The sequence below is a fragment of the Archocentrus centrarchus genome, chromosome 4 (genome assembly GCF_007364275.1).
Source record: "Archocentrus centrarchus isolate MPI-CPG fArcCen1 chromosome 4, fArcCen1, whole genome shotgun sequence".
Classification (NCBI taxonomy): Eukaryota; Metazoa; Chordata; class Actinopteri; order Cichliformes; family Cichlidae; genus Archocentrus; species Archocentrus centrarchus.
The window spans coordinates 34,056,445-34,077,184 of NC_044349.1; the positions used below are offsets into that span (position 1 = coordinate 34,056,445).

Below are 20,740 nucleotides of genomic sequence, written 5' to 3' on the forward strand. Positions count from 1 at the left end.
CTGTGGGAGGAAACCAGAGTACCCGGAGGAAACCTGGGTAGCACGGTGGTGTGGTGGTTAGCACTGTGCCTTACAACTAGAAGGACAGCTAGAACGTCTGGGTTCGAAGCCATCTTGGCCCAGGCCTTTCTGTGTGGAGTTTGCATGTTCTCCTCGTGTCTGCGTTTGTTTCCTCCATGTTTGTGTGTGTATACACATATATATATATATATATATATATATATATATATATATATATATATATATATATATATATATATATATCACACACACAATCACACAATATTACGTATCCTGATACAGGGTGTAAATTGATAACAAGGGACTTAACTATAAAATTAGGAGTTACTAGTAATAAATAAAATGGAGTTATCCTATCCTTCTAAATGTGGCTAGAAAATTCTACCGTGCAGCAGTACCTGTGAGGGGTGAAGGTAAGGTTCAGGGGAGGCCAGGTTGGTCTGAACAGAGAGGCTTTTCTCCAGGAGGGCTTGAGGGAAGCCTAGTCGATCGAAGGTACTGCGTTTCCAATGGTGGCCATCACTCTGTGCTAGCGCCTCATCCTCACTGAACGCCCTCACCACTGGTCCCGGTAATGGCAAAGGCACTGCTCCATCACTCTCGTATCCATCTTTGGAGCTGCCACCTTGGGACACACCACCTCCCTGCCCAGAGTCCCAACTGCTCCTCTGTTTCATGACCTGCTGAGCCTCCCATGCCAGTCTGGCCTGAGCCAACATGGCCTCGGATGCTGTGCCAGCCAGCTCCACCTCCCCACAGCGAGCCAATTCTTGAGGGAGGGATGGCTTGCGGCTCTTGCGTTTGCGGTTGCCACAGGGAGAGAAAGCTCCTGGGCTGGCTGTAGAGGAAGAAGAGAGGGAATGGGTCTGGCTAGATGTCCAGGATATGGAGTCCTCATAAATTAACCTCTGGCCTCCTTCTCCACTCTCCCCACTGTAGTCCAGCAGGAGGCGGGGGTCTCTGATCAGAGACTGGCTGTGCTGAAGAGTGTAGGACCCACCATATGAACTACCATAGCCCCCAGTTGTGCTGTAACGCAGCAGACGGTCTGCAGTCTTGAAGCGAGGACTGGAAGATGACTGCTCCACATACACCAGCTGCTTAACATACTCCTTCCCCACAGGAGTGTACTCCAAACTCTGGGTCTTTTCTGGACACTTCTGCCTGGTCAGAACCAGCTGGCCATAGGGCGACTGGCCCTGCTTGGGGGAGTGGTAAAGGGGGACTGAAGACTTGCGAGCAGGTGACTTGCCAGTGCCATAGAAGGAAGAAGAGTCAGAGAGGTGCATGTCAGTGGGAGGCTCTTCATAGATGGGTGGAGGCTGATAATCTGATGGCGGCTCCTCGTACAGTGGGGGCTCATAAGCGTAGCGGGGTGAAGGAGGCTGAGAATCAGCTGAAGCACGTCGATGGGTGCCAGAGCCACCCAGCTCTGCTCGTTTCAGGAAGGGAGACTGACGGCGATCAGCATAGATAACTGGGGAGCTGTCAGGTTCTGAAGGAGGGATTCCTCCAGAGGAACAACGGGCCCGTGACGTGGTGCCACCCCCAGAAGGAGTGCTAGGGGTGGAAGGGTCACAGGGAGAGTAACCATTTCCCTGATGAGCCAAGAAGCTGGGCTCTCTGTCAGTCACCTTGATCAGCATTCGCTCCTTTGTACCAGTATTCCACCTGAAGGGAGAAGCCCTGATAGAAGAAAACAGAAAAGAGAAGAGGGGCATTTAAAAAAATAGGGGTAACAAGAGGATATTCAAGCAAGTTTTGAAGCTTATCCATTCCCATTCCAATTACCATGATTCAAATAATGTAATTATTAGAAAGCTACCTCATTATCACTATCATCTCAAAGTGGTTTATAAGGTAAAAATTAAACCAAAATTAGGGAACCAAGACCAAGATTAAACATTATTAAACATTAGGTCTCTATATTCCAAGTCCCTGTTAGTAAATGGTTCAATAATTGATCAGCATATTGATTTATTCTGCCTTACAGAAACCTGGTTACAGCAGGATGAATGTTAGTTTAAATGAATCAACACCCCCGAGTCACAGTAACTGTCAGAATGCTTGAAGCACAGGTCGAGGAGGAGGATTAGCTGTGATCTTCAATTCCAGCTTATTAATTAATCAAAGACCCAGACAAAGTTTTCATTCTTTTGAAAGCCTGACTCTTAGTCTTGTCCACCCTAATTGGGAAATTCAAAAACCTGTTTTATTTGTTATTATCTATCGTCCACCTGGTCCTTACTCAGAGTTTCTGTCTGATTTCTCAGACTTTTTATCTGATTTAGTGCTCAGTTCAGATAAAATAATTATAGTGGGTGATTTTAACATCCATGCAGATGCTGAGAATGACAGCCTCAACACTGCATTTAATCTACTGTTAGAATCAACTGGCTTCTCTCAAAATGTAAAGGAGCCCACCCACCACTTTAATCATACTCTGGATCTTGTCCTAACATATGGCATAGAAACTGAAGACCTAACAGTATTCCCTGAAAGCCCCCTCCTGTCTGATCATTTCTTAGTAACATTTACATTTACTTTAATGGATTACACAGCAGTGGGGAATAAGTTTTATTACAGTAGAAGTATTTCTGAAAGTGCTGTAACTAAGTTTAAGGATACAATTCCTTCATTATTATGCTCTTCAGTGCCAACACAGTGCAGAGCAGCTACCTAAACTCTGCTCCCAGTGAGGTCGATTATTTCGTCAATAGTTTTACATCCTCACTGCGTACGACTTTGGATACTGTGGCTCCTCTGAAAAGGAAAGCCTCAAATCAGAAGTGCCTGACTCCATGGTATAATTCACAAACGCGCAGCTTAAAGCAGATAACCCGAAAGCTGGAGAGGGAATGGCGTCTCACTAAATTAGAAGATGCTCATTTAGCCTGGAAAAAGAGTTTGTTGCTCTATAAAAAAGCCCTCCGTAAAGCTAGGACATCTTACTATTCATGGACAACCCCCATCACCCTCTGCATGAGACCGTGGGTGAACTGAGCAGCTCCTTCAGTCAGAGACTGAAACATCCTCGCTGCAGGAAGGAGCGCTTTCGCAGGTCATTCATCCCAACAGTAGTTAGACTGTATAACACATCATAATGTCTTGAGTCACTTGGACACTTTACCTCCACTGCCATCACTTTATCCATACAGTCAGATACATTTTATTTATTACACTCACCCATATAATGCATACCGTGTATGCTGTGTACCTTACCGGCTACAAATGTATATAATATTTTGATATCTTTATATAGTGTTTTGACGTGTGTGTGTATATGTAAATGTGGGTATTGACACTGATATATATATTTATGTATATAGTGCTTATGTATATGTGTATAGTTTTTTGCTATTTTATTTTATTCTATTGAATTTTAGTTTTTAGTTTAGTTATTTGTTCTTACTCATCCTTTTCATTTTTTCTCTGTATTGAGCTGCTGTAATGCACAAATTTCCCCGTCGTGGGATTATTAAAGTTTTATCTTATCTTATCTTATCTTATCTTATCATTAATTGAAGAAAATAAGAACAACCCCAGGTTTCTTTTCAGCACTGTAACCAGGCTGACAAAGAGTCAGAGCTCTGTAGAGCCGAGTATTCCTTTCACGTTAACTAGTAGTGACTTCATGGATTTCTTTACAAATAAAATTTTAGACATTAGAGAGAAAATTATTCAAAACCATCTCAAAGATTTATCTTCATGTTCGGCTGCTATCAGCGCTGCTGGTATTTGTTTAGACTCTTTTGCTCCAGTTGATCTTTCAGAGTTAACTTCAATAGTTACTTCCTCCAAACCAGCAACATGTTTATTAGATCCCATTCCTACTAGACTGTTCAAAGAAGTCTTTCCAATTATTGATGCTTCAATCTTAAAAATGATCAATCAGTCTTTATTAGTTGGCTATGTACCACAGACCTTCAAGGTGGCTGTAATTAAACCTCTGCTTAAAAAGCCATCACTTGACCCAGCTGTCTTAGCTAATTATAGGCCAATCTCCAACCTTCCTTTTCTCTCAAAGATTCTTGAAAGAGTAGTTGTAAAACAGCTAACTGATCATCTGCAGAGGAACGGTTTATTTGAAGAGTTTCAGTCAGGTTTCAGAATTCATCACAGTACAGAAACAGCATTAGTGAAGGTTACCAATGATCTTCTTACAGCCTCTGACAGTGGACTCATCTCTGTTCTTGTCCTGTTGGACCTCAGTGCAGCTTTTGATACTGTTGACCATAACATTTTATTACAGAGATTAGAGCTTGCTATAGGTATTAAAGGTACTGCACTGCAGTGGTTTGAATCATATTTATCTCATAGACTCCAATTTGTTCATGTAAATGGGGAGTCTTCTTCACACACTAAGGTTAATTATGGAGTTCCACAGGGTTCTGTGCTAGGACCAATTTTATTTACATTATACATGCTTCCCTTAGGCAGTATTATTAGAAAGCACTGCATCAATTTTCATTGTTATGCAGATGATACTCAGCTTTACCTATCAATGAAGCCAGATGACACACATCAATTAGTTAAACTGCAGGAATGTCTTAAAGATATTAAGGCCTGGATGACCTCTAATTTCCTGCTTCTAAATTCAGATAAAACTGAAATTCTTGTTCTCGGCCCCACAAATCTTAGAAACATGGTGTCTAACCAGATACTTACTCTGGATGGCATTACTTTGGCCTCCAGTAACACTGTGAGAAATCTTGGAGTCATTTTTGACCAGGATATGTCCTTCAATGCACATATTAAACAAATATGTAGGACCGCTTTTTTGCATTTGCGCAGTATTTCTAAAATTAGAAACATCCTTTCTCAGAGTGATGCTGAAAAGCTCATTCATGCATTTATTACTTCTAGGCTGGATTATTGTAATTCATTATTATCAGGCTGTCCTAAAAGCTTCCTGAAAAGCCTTCAGCTGATCCAAAATGCTGCAGCTAGAGTACTGACAGGGACTAGAAAGAGAGAGCATATTTCTCCCATATTGGCTTCTCTTCATTGGCTCCCTGTTAAATCTAGAATAGAATTTAAAATTCTTCTCCTCACATACAAGGTCTTGAATAATCAGGCACCATCTTATCTCAAAGACCTCATAGTACCATATCACCCCAACAGAGCACTTCGCTCTCAGACTGCTGGCTTACTTGTGGTTCCTAGGATACTTAAGAGTAGAATGGGAGGCAGAGCCTTCAGCTTTCAGGCGCCTCTTCTGTGGAACCAGCTTCCAGCTTGGATTCGGGAGACAGACACCCTCTCTATTTTTAAGATTAGGCTTAAAACTTTCCTTTATGATAAAGCTTATAGTTAGGGCTGGATCAGGTGACCCTGAACCATCCCTTAGTTATGCTGCTATAGGCCTAGTCTGCTGGGGGGTTCACATAATGCACTGTTTCTCATTCACCTTATTTACTTTGTTTATACTCCACTCTGCATTTAATCATTAATTGATATTAATCTCTGGCTCTCTTCCACAGCATGTCTTTCTCTCCCCTCAGCCCAACCGGTCGCGGCAGATGACTGCCCCTCCCTGAGCCTGGTTCTGCTGGAGGTTTCTTCCTGTTAAAAGGGAGTTTTTCCTTTCCACTGTCGCCAAGTGCTTGCTCATAGGGGGTCGTTTTGACTGTTGGGTTTTCTCTGTATTATTGTAGGGTCTTTACCCACAATACAAAGCGCCTTGAGGCGACAGTTTGTTGTGATTTGGCGCAATATAAATAAAATTGAATTGAACTGAATTGAATTGAATTTTCATTGTTATGCAGATGATACCCAGCTCGATGAAGCCAGATGACACACATCAATTAGTTAAACTGCAGGAAAGTCTTAAATACTGATGCTGAAAAGCTAATTAATACATTTATTACTTCTAGGGTGGACTATTGTAATTCATTATTATCAGGCTGTCCTAAAAGCTCCCTGAAAAGCCTTCAGCTGATTCAAAAGGCTGCAGCTAGAGTACTGACAGGGACTAGAAAGAGAGAGCAGATTTCTCCCATACTGGCTTCTCTTCATTGGCTCCCTGGCTGTAGCTCAGTAGGTAGAGCAGGTCACCTACTGATCGGAAGGTCAGCGGTTCGAATCCTGGCTACTCCAGGCTACATGCCAATGTATCCTTGGGCAAGATACTTAACCCCAAGTTGCTCTCCGACCGTTCTGTCGGAGTAAGAATGCGTGTGAATGTTAGTTAATTAAAGCACTTAGCTTTGTAAAAAATGGAAGTGCTTGTATGAATGGGAGTGCATGGGTGAATGCACAGGTTGTATAAGCGCTTTGAGTGCTCATACTGAGTTTACCATAAATCTAGAATAGAATTTAAAATCCTTCTCCTCACCTACAAGGTCTAGAATAATCAGGCTCCATCTTATCTTAAAGACCTTATAGTACTGTATCACCCCAATCGAGCTCTTCACTCTCAGACTGCTGGCTTACTTGTGGTTCCTAGGATACTTAAGAGTAGAATGGGAGGCAGAGCCTTCAGCTTTCAGGCCCCTCTTCTCTGTAACCAGCTCCGTGCTTGGACTTGGGAGACAGACACCCTCTCTATTTTTAAGATTAGGCTTGAAACTTTCCTTTATGATAAAGCGTATAGTTAGGGCTGGATCAGGTGACCCTGAACCATCCCTTAGTTATGCTGCTTATAGGCCTAGGCTGCTGGGGGGTTCCTATGATGCCCTGTTTCTTTTCATTCACCTTATTTACTCTGTTTATACTTCACTCTGTATTTAATTTATTAGTTATTATTAATCTCTGGCTCTCTTCCATAGCATGTCTTTTGTCTTGTCTCTCTCCCCTCAGCCCCACAACCGGTCACAGAAGATGACTGCCCCTCCCTGAGCCTGGTTCTGCTGGAGGTTTCTTCCTAATAAAAGGGAGTTTTTCCTTCCCACTGTCACCAAATCCTTGCTCATAGGGGGTCGTTTTGACTGTTGGGGTTTTCTGTGTATTATTGTAGGGTCTTTACCCACAATACAAAGCACCTTGAGGTGATTGTTGTGATTCGGCACTATACAAATAAAATTGAACTGAATTGAATTGAATTAACTTGTACCTGAATGATGAGAAGACTAAAGTATGGAGAAAAAGAGAAACTGAAGCATACCACATCTGTCAAATACCATGGAGACAATGTTATGGCTGCCAGTGGACCTGGATTACTAGTGTTCACTAATGATGTGGCTGTTGATTAAAGTAGTAGGCTGAATTCTGAAGTGTACAGGGATAAACTCTCTACTCAGATCCAGTCAAATGCTGCAAAATTGATTGGGCAGTGTTTTACAATGTGGATAATGACCCAAAGCATAATGCAAAAGCAACCAAAAGGTTTCTTGGGGCAAAGAAATGGATTGTTCTTCTGTGGTCTATTATCTTATTTTGTCCAATTACTTTTAGGCTCTGAAACTGGCAACCATATATAAAAATGGCTGTAATTCCTAAACAGTTAATGTAATATTTTTGAGAAATCCGTTGGATTAACCCTCTGACCTTGTTCATTTTTACTACCCTCTTAGCTTGTTCGTGGACAAAAATGGCCAGCATAGAGCTCAGAGGGTTAAAGTTGAAAGTCTGCCTTTAAATCAGATCTTAGTTGTTTGACTTAAAAATCCACTGTGCTAATTTCAAAATTTAAAAAAAATTGTAGTTTGATTCTAACTGTAACTAAGGGCTGATTCAGAATCACTTGATCCATCCCTAACTTTAAGCATTATCAAAAGCAAACCTTAAAAGGGGTTAAGCAGAGCTTTGCACATCCATATCTGCATGTGATAACAATGAAGAGGAAGGAGCCAAATTATCAAACGTGCATGTCAGGCTACATGTTGTTGATTTTCTGAAAAATTGAGTATGTCTATCCTCTGCATTGGTTTAATTCCCATGATCCCTCTGTCTACATACCTAAAAGAGCTACAGAAATGGACACAAACACAGGACCATAAATGAAAATATTCTGTCATTTATATAGTGCTTTTCCAGTCCTACTGACTACTCCAAACACTTTAGTCTACAAGCTTCATTTACACATTGTTGTCGCGGGGTGTAGTTTGGAGCATGGCTACGGGCAGAGGTGGGGCAGAGGGTTCAGAGAGGGGCTTCAGGGGGGACGGGCAGCATGCAGCAGCCTGGCATGGGATTGATTGTGTGTTTCTGTCTTTTTACACAGTAGCCGACAAGAGGAGAGGTGGACTGAACTGAGCTGAGGTGGATGCCTGCCAAGAAATCGATGCATACATAATGTGTAAAAAAGGGAACACAATAAAGGGTATTGTGACATACACCCCAGTGTTGGTGCCTGTTTCGGGACTAACCACAGGCTTCCGTGCTACACCCATATATTCATACAGCACTTTATTGTATGCACTTTCAGCAGTTTACCTACCTCAAATCCCAATTTAGAATGACCAATTAACATGCACAGGACGTTGGAGCATCTGGAGAAAACACACATATGCAAACTCCACACAGAAAGGCCCCAGCTGACCAGGAGATTCGAACCGAGAACCTTCTTGCTATGAGGCAATAGTGCCAGTGAAAGCTTGCCCAATGCTAGCTGTATTTAAACCTGGTGGTGCTTTTTGTCATGTAATTGGTGTAGCACGAAATATTATGCAGATTCTATTCCCTAGAACACTAATGTCAAGTGATTTTCACCCATGTGAAAGTGAGAGTGATAAAGTTTCAAAAATTAAAAGTGTTTAATAATGTCTAAGGTTTAATACATGTCAGAAAATACAGATGGAACAAAAGAATAGCTTAACACTCTTCCTTAGACTATGTCAGTAGAAGAACATTTTTCATTAACTCTATACTTCCTAACAATCATGTTTAGGCTGGCTTATGCAAAATGTAAATAAATTGGTTTCATGACATGACAGAAGAATTTTAGAACAAAGATGTAATATTTTTTTCTGTTTTGCAATCCCATCCATGGACTTTGAAGCAATGTACTACAAGAACCACAGAACAGCAACAGAGTAAGGCAACAACAGACCTTTACTTCACTCAATCTTTCCACTCAAAGAGCAGGCCCATTCTGATTGTCGGAGGAAGGACTGGTGATGACTGGCTGCCCTCAGTATACTGCTTAAAGAATACTTAGAGAATTAAAGAAACACGTTTTAATCAGAGTATAGCATCAAGTCAGTTAAACTTCTGGGATATTGATCTGGCTATTAAGTAGTAGAAGGGGTTGTTAATCAGTTTCACCTGCTTTGATTAATAAAATTAACAACAGGTGCACTAGAGGGGCATCATGAGACAACCCCCAAAACAGGAATGGTTTTACAGGTGAGGCCACTGACATTTGTTTCCCTCCTCATCTTTTCAGACTGTTTGTTCACTAGTTTTGCATTTGGCTAGTGTCAGTGTCACTACTGGTAGCATGACGTGATACCTGAACCCTTCACACACGTAGTCCAACTCCTCCAGGATGGCAAAATCAATACGTGCTATTGCCAGAAGGTTTGCTGTGTCTCCCAGCACAGTCTCAAGAGAATGGAGAAGATTCCAGGAGACAGGCAGTTACTCTAGGATACCTGGACAGTGCCAAAGAAGCACCTAAACTCATCAGTAGGACTGGTATCTACTCCTGGCCTCTACAGGCTAGGCAACAGCACCCTGACTGCCATCCGGCATTGAGATGAAATCCTTGTACCCACTGTCAGACCCTACACTGGTGCAGTGGGTCCTGGGCTAATCCTGCAGGATAAAAGAATTGGTACCATTGACTGACCCCCATGCTTACCTGGCCTAAATCTTATAGAACAACTTTTGGGGCATTATACTTTGGTCCATCCGATGCTGCTAGTTTATATATAAAGAGCTCTGACTCTTTGTCAGCTTGGATACTGAAAAGAAACCTGGGGTTGTTCTTATTTTCTTCAATTAATGATGAATAGTAAGATGTCCTAGCTTTATGGAGGGCTTTTTTATAGAGCAACAAACTTTTTTCCAGGCTAAATCAGCATCTTTTAAATTAGTGAGATGCCATTCCCTCTCCAGCTTTCGGGTTATCTGCTTTAAGCTGTGCGTTTGTGAATTATACCACGGAGTCAGGCACTTCTGATTTTGAGGCTTTCCTTTTTAGAGGAGCCAGAGTATCCAAAATCGCATGCAGTGAGAATGTAAAACTATTGACAAGATAATCTACCTCACTGGGAGCAGAGTTTAGGTAGCTACTCTGCACTATGTTAGCCAAGAGATATAATCTTTCAAGCATGCTCTGGGTCTATCCTGGGGCCTCCTCCAGGAACCCATCAGGACACATGAGGCATCCTGGTCAGATGCCTGAGCCACCTCAACTGGCTCTTTTTGATGTGGAGCAGTACGGGCTCTACTCTGACTCCCTCTTGAATGACTGCACTCTTCATCCTATCTCTGAGAGACACCAGCCACCCTTCAGAGGAAGCTCACTTGTACCCACGATTTCATTCATTCAGTCCCTACACAAAGCTCGTGACCATAGGTGAGAGTAGGGACATAGATCAACAGGTAGATCCCCTCTTCCCTCACTTGTGAACAAGACCCTGAGATACTTAAACTCCTGCACTTGGGGAACTAACTCATCCCTGAACCATTGTAGGTACTCCGCTTACTGGCCTGCCACACCTGGCTGAGGACCACGGCCTCAGACTTGGAGGCGCTAATTCTCACATTTGCCGCTTCACACGTGGCTTACAAACCACTCCAGTGCAAGCTGGAGGCCACCACCTGATCAAGCTAACAGGACCACACTATCTGCAAAAAGCACAAATAAGATTCTAAAGCAACCAAGGTGGAAGCCTTCCTTCTAGAAATTCTGTCCATAAAAATTATTAATAGAATTGGTGACAAAGGGCAGCCCTGCGGAGACTAGTACCCATGGGAAAAAAGTTTGACTTATTGGCGGCAACGCGGACCAAACTCTCACTTCAGCTGTACAGGAACTGTATGGCCCGTAACAACAGGCCTGACACCCCATACTCCTGCAGCACCCCCTACAAAATACCCCAAGGGATGCAGTCCAATGCAGGGGTTTCAAATTAAGCCGGCGGCAGGCGCATTTTCCACCTACTCCACCACTCTGCACCGTCTACTTTTTAATTTTAAAATCAAAAAAAAATTTGCGCAGTCCACCGTCTCCATTTCCAGTGCCATGTGGACGCACATGGCAATATTTACATTCTTTCAATCTGAGCCATTTGATTGGTTCACGACTGCCATGTGACTACTCATATCGTCTGCTGCCGTCATGGCTTCTCATGTAAGAGAAATAAGAAAAAAACAGCAGCTGTCACAAGTGGCCGCCAGGCATGGCGACCAGATGATTGGACTTAAGAAATGGTTCTAGCCCACGTCCGAGGTTGAAAGTAAGTAATCTAGGTATACATGAACAATGTGAAGAATAGAATTCTAATGATCAGCTGAGAGAAAGGTTGCCGGCCTCGTGGAATGTGATCGTCTGCATGATTTGATGATGAATTTCAGAGCCGACCGTGCTGTTTGTTCAGTTTGACGATAAAATAATATGCATTAGCATAGCTTCTGTACTTTTGAAGATTAACTTTCAAAATTATTTAAAATCAGAGGTGGGAAGTAACGAAGTACAAATACTTCACTACTGTACTTAAGTACATTTTTCAGGTATCTGTTTTTTACTTGAGTATTTATTTTTCTGACTACTTTATACTTTTACTCCCTACATTTTTACATAAGTATCTACTTGTGTACTTCTACATCTACTTCTTACATTTTGAAAACAGACTTGTTATTTTAGGTTTAACATGTCTGAGAAAAGTTTGCATTTCCGTGAAACATCAAGCGATCTGAGCCTTAACGGAGGAATAACAACACATAAGAGACAACCGTACTGGCGTGTGCTCCATCACCGGGCTTATCTGGTACAAAGGGATTAAATACGCAAACCCATATATATAATGTCTAACTTATAGCGCTATAATCAGGGGTCACAGCGGGCCGGACTGAGTCCGTAAGTTGTGCTCGCGACACATAAACAGCTTAGCTAGCACTACTGAAGAGGAGCGAGCATAAAGGGAGCAATGTGTGGCAGGTAAATGCAGCATTTCTAAATGCTCAACAAATATCAGCAAACACACTAAGTGTGTGCAGTTTGTTACACAGTGTGTCTGCTAGCTAAAAGAAGAGCTGCTGTATTTCAGGGAGAGCAAAGAGAGAGAGAAGTTCACTCAGTGATGGAGAAAGAGGACAGGAGAGGAAGAAGAGAGGTTAGATTTAAAGGTAAGGACTGCAAAACAAACTGAGGTATGCTGACTTTGTGTTATTCAAAGATTGTATGAAAATACTGCAGTTTAGCATGTAATAAACAGGTTAGTTTGTTGTACTGTATTTACAGTAAAGCTCTGTGTTGGACTGCTGCACAGAGGGTGTGTTCATGGTCAGAGTTACAGGTTACATCAGTGCAGCAGAGATGAGTTTGAATCAAAGCTGCTGATGCTGAGATTCATTCACTGAATCCAACATTTCTACAGCCTGTATGCTGTCAGTGTAGGGGATGGAGATCAGTTCAGATAGCTGTGAAACACTGGGTTACATCTTTGTGAGTTCAGTTCATCCACACAGAGCAGTAAACCTCAGAGCAGCAGCAGCAGGTCAGCTGATCACAGCCTGCACACCAACATCATTTACTGGAGCTCGCAATAGAAAGTTGTGATTCTTCTGTACTTAAGTACAGAATGTCAGAATGCCACCTCTGTTTAAAATTAAACCATAACATTGTTGAGATGCATTGCATATAAGTAATGGTTTGTGAACACATCGGCCGTGGCATTTCTTCCTTTCATAGTAGAAGTTGTTCATTTATAGTGACTTTGATATATTTATGGGAGTACTGAATGAAAGTCTATAAAAAGTAGTAAAATTTAGGGGATAGTACTCATAAAAGCAAAACAGATGGGAAAAGATGCCCATGGAGGACAGCAAAGGTCTCCGTCATAAGGTGCCTGCTACTTTGGTGTGCCCCCCTGCTACTCCAAAACAATTTGAAAGCCCTGCTAATGCCTTCTCCAAAGCCGCGTTTCCATAAGTAACTACTCAGTGCGGGTCGACTCGGCACAACTTGCCACGGTTGTGTTGTGCTTCCATTGCAATTGAGGACCACCTCAGTGTGGGTGGAATCGATATAGCAGTGCGGGCAGTAGTGTCTTGACGTAATTTGTATGCGGCTCAAAACACAACACAACAATGGATGAGATACAGGTGAGTTAACATAGCTAATGCCAGTTTAATATCGTTGTGCATAAGTCCCCTGTACAATGTTTTAATGGATGAAGGTTATCATTAAGTATAACCCTATACTGCCGAACATGTCATAATCGACTCAGTGTACTTCAAAAGTGCCGCCGTACACGGACTTCCAGCAACAATTACTGTAATAATACTATAGTAATGCCCTATGTTGGTTGTGAAGAGCAGTTTCTCAGCTTTCAGAAACCGTTTGAATTTTTCAGATAGGACGAACGGTCGCCTTATTATAGTAATTCAAAGTTCCTTTGATCAGGCTCGGCGTCAACCAGCTGTTCACAGCTTGTAGGGGCAGGTAACAGGTACTTCAGAAGCAATTGCCCGGCAGTATAGGGTTAAAACATGTATACTGTGCGCGTTTCAGCTGCCTCTCATGTTGCAAAACTACCACTGCAAACTGTCGGTCTGGGCATTCAACCTGTGCTTTGTGTCCCTCCATTTTCTTGCTGTTGGGTTTTAAAAATGGCACGCTTAATTCTGGTGAAGGAGTCGCTCTCATGACTCCACTAGCGATGACACTCCCTGGCCAATCAGTGGCATGCTGTTCTTCTGCGTCACATTTTCGGATCGCCTCGGATCACCTGGAACCCCGGCTGAGTGAGTACTAAAAAAGTACCTGGTACCAGCTACTAATGGAAAGAGTGGAGTCAAGCCGTGCTGAGTAGATACTAATGGAAACATGGTTTAAGTTCACAGAACACATGTAAACTGGATGGGCAAACTCCCACGCACACTTGAATATCCTCGAGAGGATAAAGAGCTGGTCCAGCCTTCCGCAACCAGGACAAAAACTTTGTTCATTGTTCCTCTTGAATTCAATGTTCGACTAACAGAAGAACTCTCCTTTCCAGCACTCTGGCATAGACCTTAGCGAGAAGGCTGAGGTTTGAGATCCTCCGATATTGGAGCACACCCTCCAGTCCCTTTTCTTGAAGATGGGAAGCACAAACCAAGTCTGCTAATCCAGTGCACCCTCCCCCGCAGATCTCCATGTGACACTGCAGAGGCCTGTCAACCAAGACAGCCCTATTACATCCAGAACCTTTAGGAATTCAGTGCGAATCTCATCCACCTCAGGGGCCCTGTCACCAAAGAGTTGTTTAACTACTTCACTGACCTCACCTACAGTGATAAGTCTCATTCCTCATTTCCAGGCTCTGCTTCGTCTACAGAAGGAGTGTCAGTGGGATTAAGGAGTTTGTCAAAGTATTCCTTCCACTGCCTGACTATATCCTCAGTGGAAGTCAGCAGCACCCCACCCGCACTATACACTGTGTGAGTGGAGTATTGCTTTCTTTGAATTCAGCCCTCTGTAGGCTGATCGTTTTCATTTACATAAAACTATGTGGCATCATTTTGCTCCTAACACATTACGCAGTTCATATCAGTATAGATATCCAGCATGACAGCCACAGGGAGGCTGTGGCTCAGGAGGCAGAGCAGGTTATCTACTAATTGGAAGATTGGTGGTTCAATTCCTGGCTCATCCAGTCTGCATGCAAGATACTGAACCCCAAGTTGCTTGCGATGTAACCATCAGAGTGTGTGCAAATGTTAGATAGAAAGCACTTAGATGTAGAAAAAAGTGCTTGTATGTATGTGTGTGAATGGGTGAATGCAAACATGTTGTATAAAGCACTTTGAGTGCTCAACAAGAATAGAAAAGCGCTATATAAGAATTAGTCCATTTACCCCTGGAAACCTTTCCTGAAATTGCTGGATAGATCATTGGGGGCTCTGTTATGTGGTACCTGTTTACTTGTACAGATTTTATTTTACACTAGCTGCTTTTGGTTAACATCTTTCCACCCATTGTTTGTTCTGTCTTCTTGTTTGAGTTTTGTACAAAATAATGTAAAAAGATAAATAAAAGGAATTAAAAAGAAATGTCTCCAAGAGACCTTCCTAACTTGTGTAAATCTATAATTCTGCTTAGATCTTCAATGAGTTCCTTGGACTTTCCCAATGTTCTGAGTATTGTTCAATCCAGTGAATGTTGTCAAACAAATCCTTTTTATGGTGGCAAAGAGAGTTGTTGACTACTAGTTGTAGTCAATAGGCCTTAGCTTTGTCAAGTTAAAAGACACTGCAGAACCTTCAGCACCACTTATTAAAAAGGTTCAAGTGAGCGGATGCATAGATTTTTGAGCCTGTACACATACTTTTGACCCTCTGTGGACTAGATAAAATGGAAAATAAATTCAAACATGTGCACTCCTTGTTTTTAAAAGTCATTAAAGATGTATGCGATACAATCATTCCAACCTGGAAAAAGAACAGGTCAAAGAAATTATTAAAAGGCCAAAATTACTATGACATGTAACATGTAACCAGGGATGCAGCTATATACTTTCTGAGGTGTATGCGGACACATTTTTAGGCTTATCTGGGGTCAGGTCACGGTGGCAGCAACCTAAGTAGGAGACCTTACTTAGGCTTTTTATTTTTTTATTTATTTATTTTTTTCTTGCTATGATCTGTTATATTATAACTACAGCACACATTTGCAGAACAGCAAACTCTTATTTTACTACTAGTAACTTAAGCTAACCTGAGTATTTAAAAGCCTCCTCTTGATACACTGACATAACTTCCCGAGTGTCTTTAAACCACTTTGAAAAGATTTTTTTCATCCCAACAACATTTTTATCCTCCCTCTTCCATTTTCTGTTTTGTGACCTTTTTGCCTGACCATTTTTAGCTACCTGTCGTCACGATTCAAATGAAAACAGTCGCGATCGAGCAGATTCTTGAAAGTGGGCGGGGACTAATCAGCGCCATGCCTCTGTTATTGATCATATCATATGCACAGCTGTTAAATACAGAAAATACCGACTAGAGAAATAACTTCCCTGCATTGCTTTGGTGCCCCCACCTCTTGTGCAGCGCCCCTATGCATTGCATATAGTGCACACCCACTTCTTGCGTCACTGCATGTAACTGCAACATAAATAACTCAAAACATGCTACAATATTTACTAAACAAAACAACTCACTTTAACTCAAACAGTAATCTGTGGAGAGCCCAATGTGCTTCAGTAAGAGGGTTCAGACCTGAACACAATTCTATTTAAAAGCTCAGATCGAGCCAGGGTTCTCTTCCATCCTGGTCTTCCGCAGTGAGCACCTCCTCTACACCCTGCTCTTCACAATGCCATCCTTTCCTCTGTATTCCCTCTTTTTCACCATATGTGCATCCCTTACTCCCACCTATAATAAGATCCTTGGTGTGTGAACAGGTGGAGCTGTGTAGAGGTTATTAGCACACGTCCGTCAGACAGGACACTGCCTTTCGTCTCCTTAACAGCATTCACCATCTCTAGAGACAAGCTTCAATCTGACACTCAACCTCCACATTAAATAGACTGCTAGTCACAGGTGTCACATTTTGAACCAGAGTGGACAGAGAATATCACTGCCATTTGATATCACTTTTAATATTTATTGTAAACAGAACTTATCTGAATACAAGGGTATGTGTTCAGACAGGCTGCTCTGGACTACCATACCGTAAAGTTGCGAGACACATGAATCAACTGAATCATAATCTCATACTGGCTGTGTTTTTAAAATGGACTACTGTACCAGGCTATCAAAAGCATTTGTAAAGATGGTTTGGTTTTATTTTTCTGATACTTTAAGTTCTTGAAGGTGTGATGTAATGGCATAATTTTGCACCATTTCCATAGAACTGAAGTGAAATGAAATACTGTAATTGCAGCAATATATTCTTTAAATAAAATCTATATGTGTGCATTTCAGAACAAAAATAAAGTCTTTAAAATGTGTGTGCATTTGGTTGGAAAAAAATATTTGGTTACCTGATGGGTCTGAGTCACCCTTTGCTTGTCATGAGGCTTCACGATGTGCTCTCACTAACTACTGGGTAATGTCAAAATGGCTACCTTTTATATACAGTTTATGGCTTTTTAATAGGCGAAGGGGTTGGTGATGAAGGTCTGCTGCTTTCCACAAAATTATCAGTCATTTTGGATGTTAAATGGCTTGATTATTCTGACAAATCTGCACATAGTGGAAATACTTCCAGAATTTATAGAATAAGGTCTCGCTGTGTAAAATGCATCTTTATATAAAATATTTTGCTGCAAATTCATAAATTCATAGATATTGTAATATATGGCATAAATGAAAAACTGGAAAATAATGATGCTACACCTTGAGTAATTACCTAATGGAATGTCGGCTTCATCCCAAATTGTGTGTGACAGTGGGGTTCTTTGAAATGTCTCAAAAACTAGAATGTGAATATTTTGATATACAGACCTACAGAAGTACAATAAATTGAAATTTCAAATATGAGAATATGTGTTGAATGGATTTATATATTTTTCATAGTTTTTGTTGGGATTGTCCCAGGAACACCAAACATGATTTGGTGAAAAGGTCTAACTGTGCTGAATTAAGCAATTTATATGACTGTCTCAGGTATAGTCATTGTTTTATATTGAAAAGTGTGCAATGTGGTCCAAGTAAAATGTACAGGTGTGAAAAGAGTTCATCTATCAATAGAACCACTCCCTGCTCCTGGGTCAGTTTGCCCAGCTTTTGTGAGGTTTTTGGACTTTAGAACTTTGTTTATTTCGATATTCTGTGATTCCAGGTTTGTCTAATATTGATATTCTTTCATGTATTTTCCCTCTTAGTGTATTTAGCTATGTTCTTAGTAGGGGTGGGACTCGATTAAAAAAATTAATCGAATTAATTACAAGCTTTGTAATTAATTAATCGAAATTAATCGCATTTTAATCGCATTTCAATATTTGACATGAGAAATATTAATTTAAGTTTAGTTGATGAATGAATAAATATACATAAGCTTAAACTTCATAATTTTGTTTATTTTCCCACCAGTCTACTACACAGACCAACGAAGGGTGGAAGTGCTCCTGTGATAAGCAAACTCCTGAAATTAAAGTTAAGCATCATAACTGGATAGTTTTATTCAACATTAATGTCTCACTTAATATAGTTGGAAATTAATCATTAGCTCAGCTGTATTCCTTGATGTTGAAATGTGTTATGCTTGTTTTAACAGCTTATTTTGAATTAAAGACTTAAAATTAAACCACAAAAAGGAGAAAAAGTTCGTTCTCCGTTTAACAGCTGCTTTTACACAGCTGTGCTTCGCACTCACGGTTGCTAGGCGACATGAGCTACGCAGAGGTGACGGCAGGTGATATGAAGGCTAGCTGCTCACTTCCGGCCTTTGTGGTCTGCGAAAGACGTGGGCGGGTCCTTCGCTGGATGCGGCCCCTAATTTGGACATTGTGCGTCAATATAATCTGTATGCCGGGAACTCGTGCACTGAGAAACGTTCCACGGTGCAAAGTGCGATTAAAATGCGTTAAAATTTTTAACGCGTTAATTTCCCCATAATTAATTAATCGAAATTAACGCGTTAAAGTCCCAGCCCTAGTTCTTAGATATGAGATGTTATAGAGTTTAATTCCTGTCAAGTCTCCCGTATTATTTATGTGTCTGTGTTTCCTCTGTTTAGTTAGTTTCTTCCTGTACACTTGCACTACAATCTGCTGACTTCCATTCATGTGTGGGAGGAGGAAAATGTTGAACTGTGTACAGGAGAGATCTGGACATTACTTTTATAGCACCAAAGGAAATGAGCACAACGGTGAAGTGTTAACTGTGTCCAGAACAAAAACAATCACATTATAATGCTAACACAACTACGGCTCTTTGCAAGCATCTACAGGCTAATGCAACATTAGAACAAGTGATGTTAACGCTGATTGTATGCCGACCCTAGTGTACCAGACCCTGAACTTCAGCAGGTAACAAAGGCAGTGATGAGCAGTCAGGCTTGCAGCTTCCATGTTCTTTTTATGTCTCTCTTTTTTGTTAAAGCCTGTGCTTAAACCCTGCAATCAGAATCATGATCTGAATGCCCTCTTGTGCCAAACACATTTACTTTTCCCAAGATGAGCACTCCAAGTTCTCTATAGGTTCGTCTTGATAGTGTTTTCTTTTTATTTATTTATTCATTTCTATTGTTCAAGTGCAAGTGCACAAATAATATGGCAATGAAAAAAAGAGCAAAAAAGAAAAAAAGGGGGTGAAAATAAGAAAAATGATAAGGGGAGAGAGCACAAATGGAAAAAAAACAGTGGTTTCCCAACTGCTGCACCTGTGTAAAAAAAAAAACATACAAAAACAAAGAGCACCTGAAAAAAAAGTAAAAAAAAAGTTAGTATGTGTTTGTCTGTAAGTATAAACGTCCCAAGCTGCAACAACACCCCCTTGGAGCCAGATTCAAATTCATCATATTTCTAAAGACTGTGGCAATTGTGTTAAAATCCCTTCAGGCTGGTTTTCAACTTTGCTTTGTGTTGTCGTCTTTGTGTACACACATAGATATTAAAAGATTGCTTGTGTGCCCTCATTAGCATAGGGATTTCAGGTCATTTCACACCTTACCTTTGAAAAAGGCATCTCCAACTTCTGTGCTGCTATATCTCTGCAGCACAGCTAGCATATGTTGCTTCCAGGAACTACTGCGAGGCTCTGTGATCCACTATTGCTGCAAAAAAAATTGTCCATTGGCGTGAATGGAAATGACATGACTTTTACTGTTCCAGGACTTTGTGTGTAGCATTCTTTCTTCTTTAAACAGTCCATAACATCTGGGAACTGAAGAGACCAGTACTTTTGGGAGAGGAAAATTGTCCCATTCGTGGCTGCTATAGAATTATAGCTGCCTAACAGTGCTGGGTCTTCTTTGTCATTTTTCTTTGTTTTATGAAGCACCAAATGTTTTGGTAGGCCAGTAAGCCAGTTCAGCACTGTTTTGCAACAGTTCAAGTGACATTATACAGTAATAATCTATGTAATGACGAGCGTATGTCCAGGAAACTGACTAATGCCCCTCAAGCAAAGCGTTAAAAAGTCTGATGAGTCTTACAGTAGAACAAATGATCTCCAAGTGCCACCATGTTATGACTTACTGTCTACTTTAGCTATTCAGCTGATATTAGTCCATATGCTAATTAATTAAATTAATTAAAGTTAAATCATTCATTGTTCTGTATCTACACAAAAACATCTCTTTATGCTGGAAGTGAGAAAAAAAAAGCCACTGTATGTGTTCCTGTGTTTATTGTCTTTAGAGTCACTATTGAGGTTTTTTATGTTTTTGTTTGTTTTTTTCCGTTTGGTTCACACATTGTGCATTATTGCGGATGGTGCTATCTGAATGGGTGAACATTAACCTCATTTGCCGCCTCGATGGTGCTGGTCATCTGTGATGTCACAAGGGGACTATAGGAGAATCGGACCAAGGAGCAGATTGCCAAACCCTAAGACACTGGAGCAAACAGCAATGCCATAGTTTTGACTAATTCGTACTCTTATCGGTGTCCCCAACCAATAAAAGGAAAATTTGTTGTCTTTTGTCTGTATTAAATATTGAGTATAGAAAAGAAGT

The 20,740-nt window shown here is 41.1% G+C and overlaps 1 protein-coding gene across 2 annotated transcripts in view; it reads right to left on the bottom strand.

Annotated features, from left to right (window-relative positions):
- The window catches only part of arhgap39 (Rho GTPase activating protein 39), a 113,018-nt gene that overhangs the window by 56,248 nt on the left and 36,030 nt on the right, over nucleotides 1-20,740 (bottom strand). For both annotated transcript variants that reach the window (XM_030726540.1, XM_030726538.1), the window contains one exon: nucleotides 420-1,707. In XM_030726540.1, the coding sequence (XP_030582400.1) occupies nucleotides 420-1,707 (1,288 nt within the window). The remainder of the gene's footprint in view (nucleotides 1-419; nucleotides 1,708-20,740) is intronic.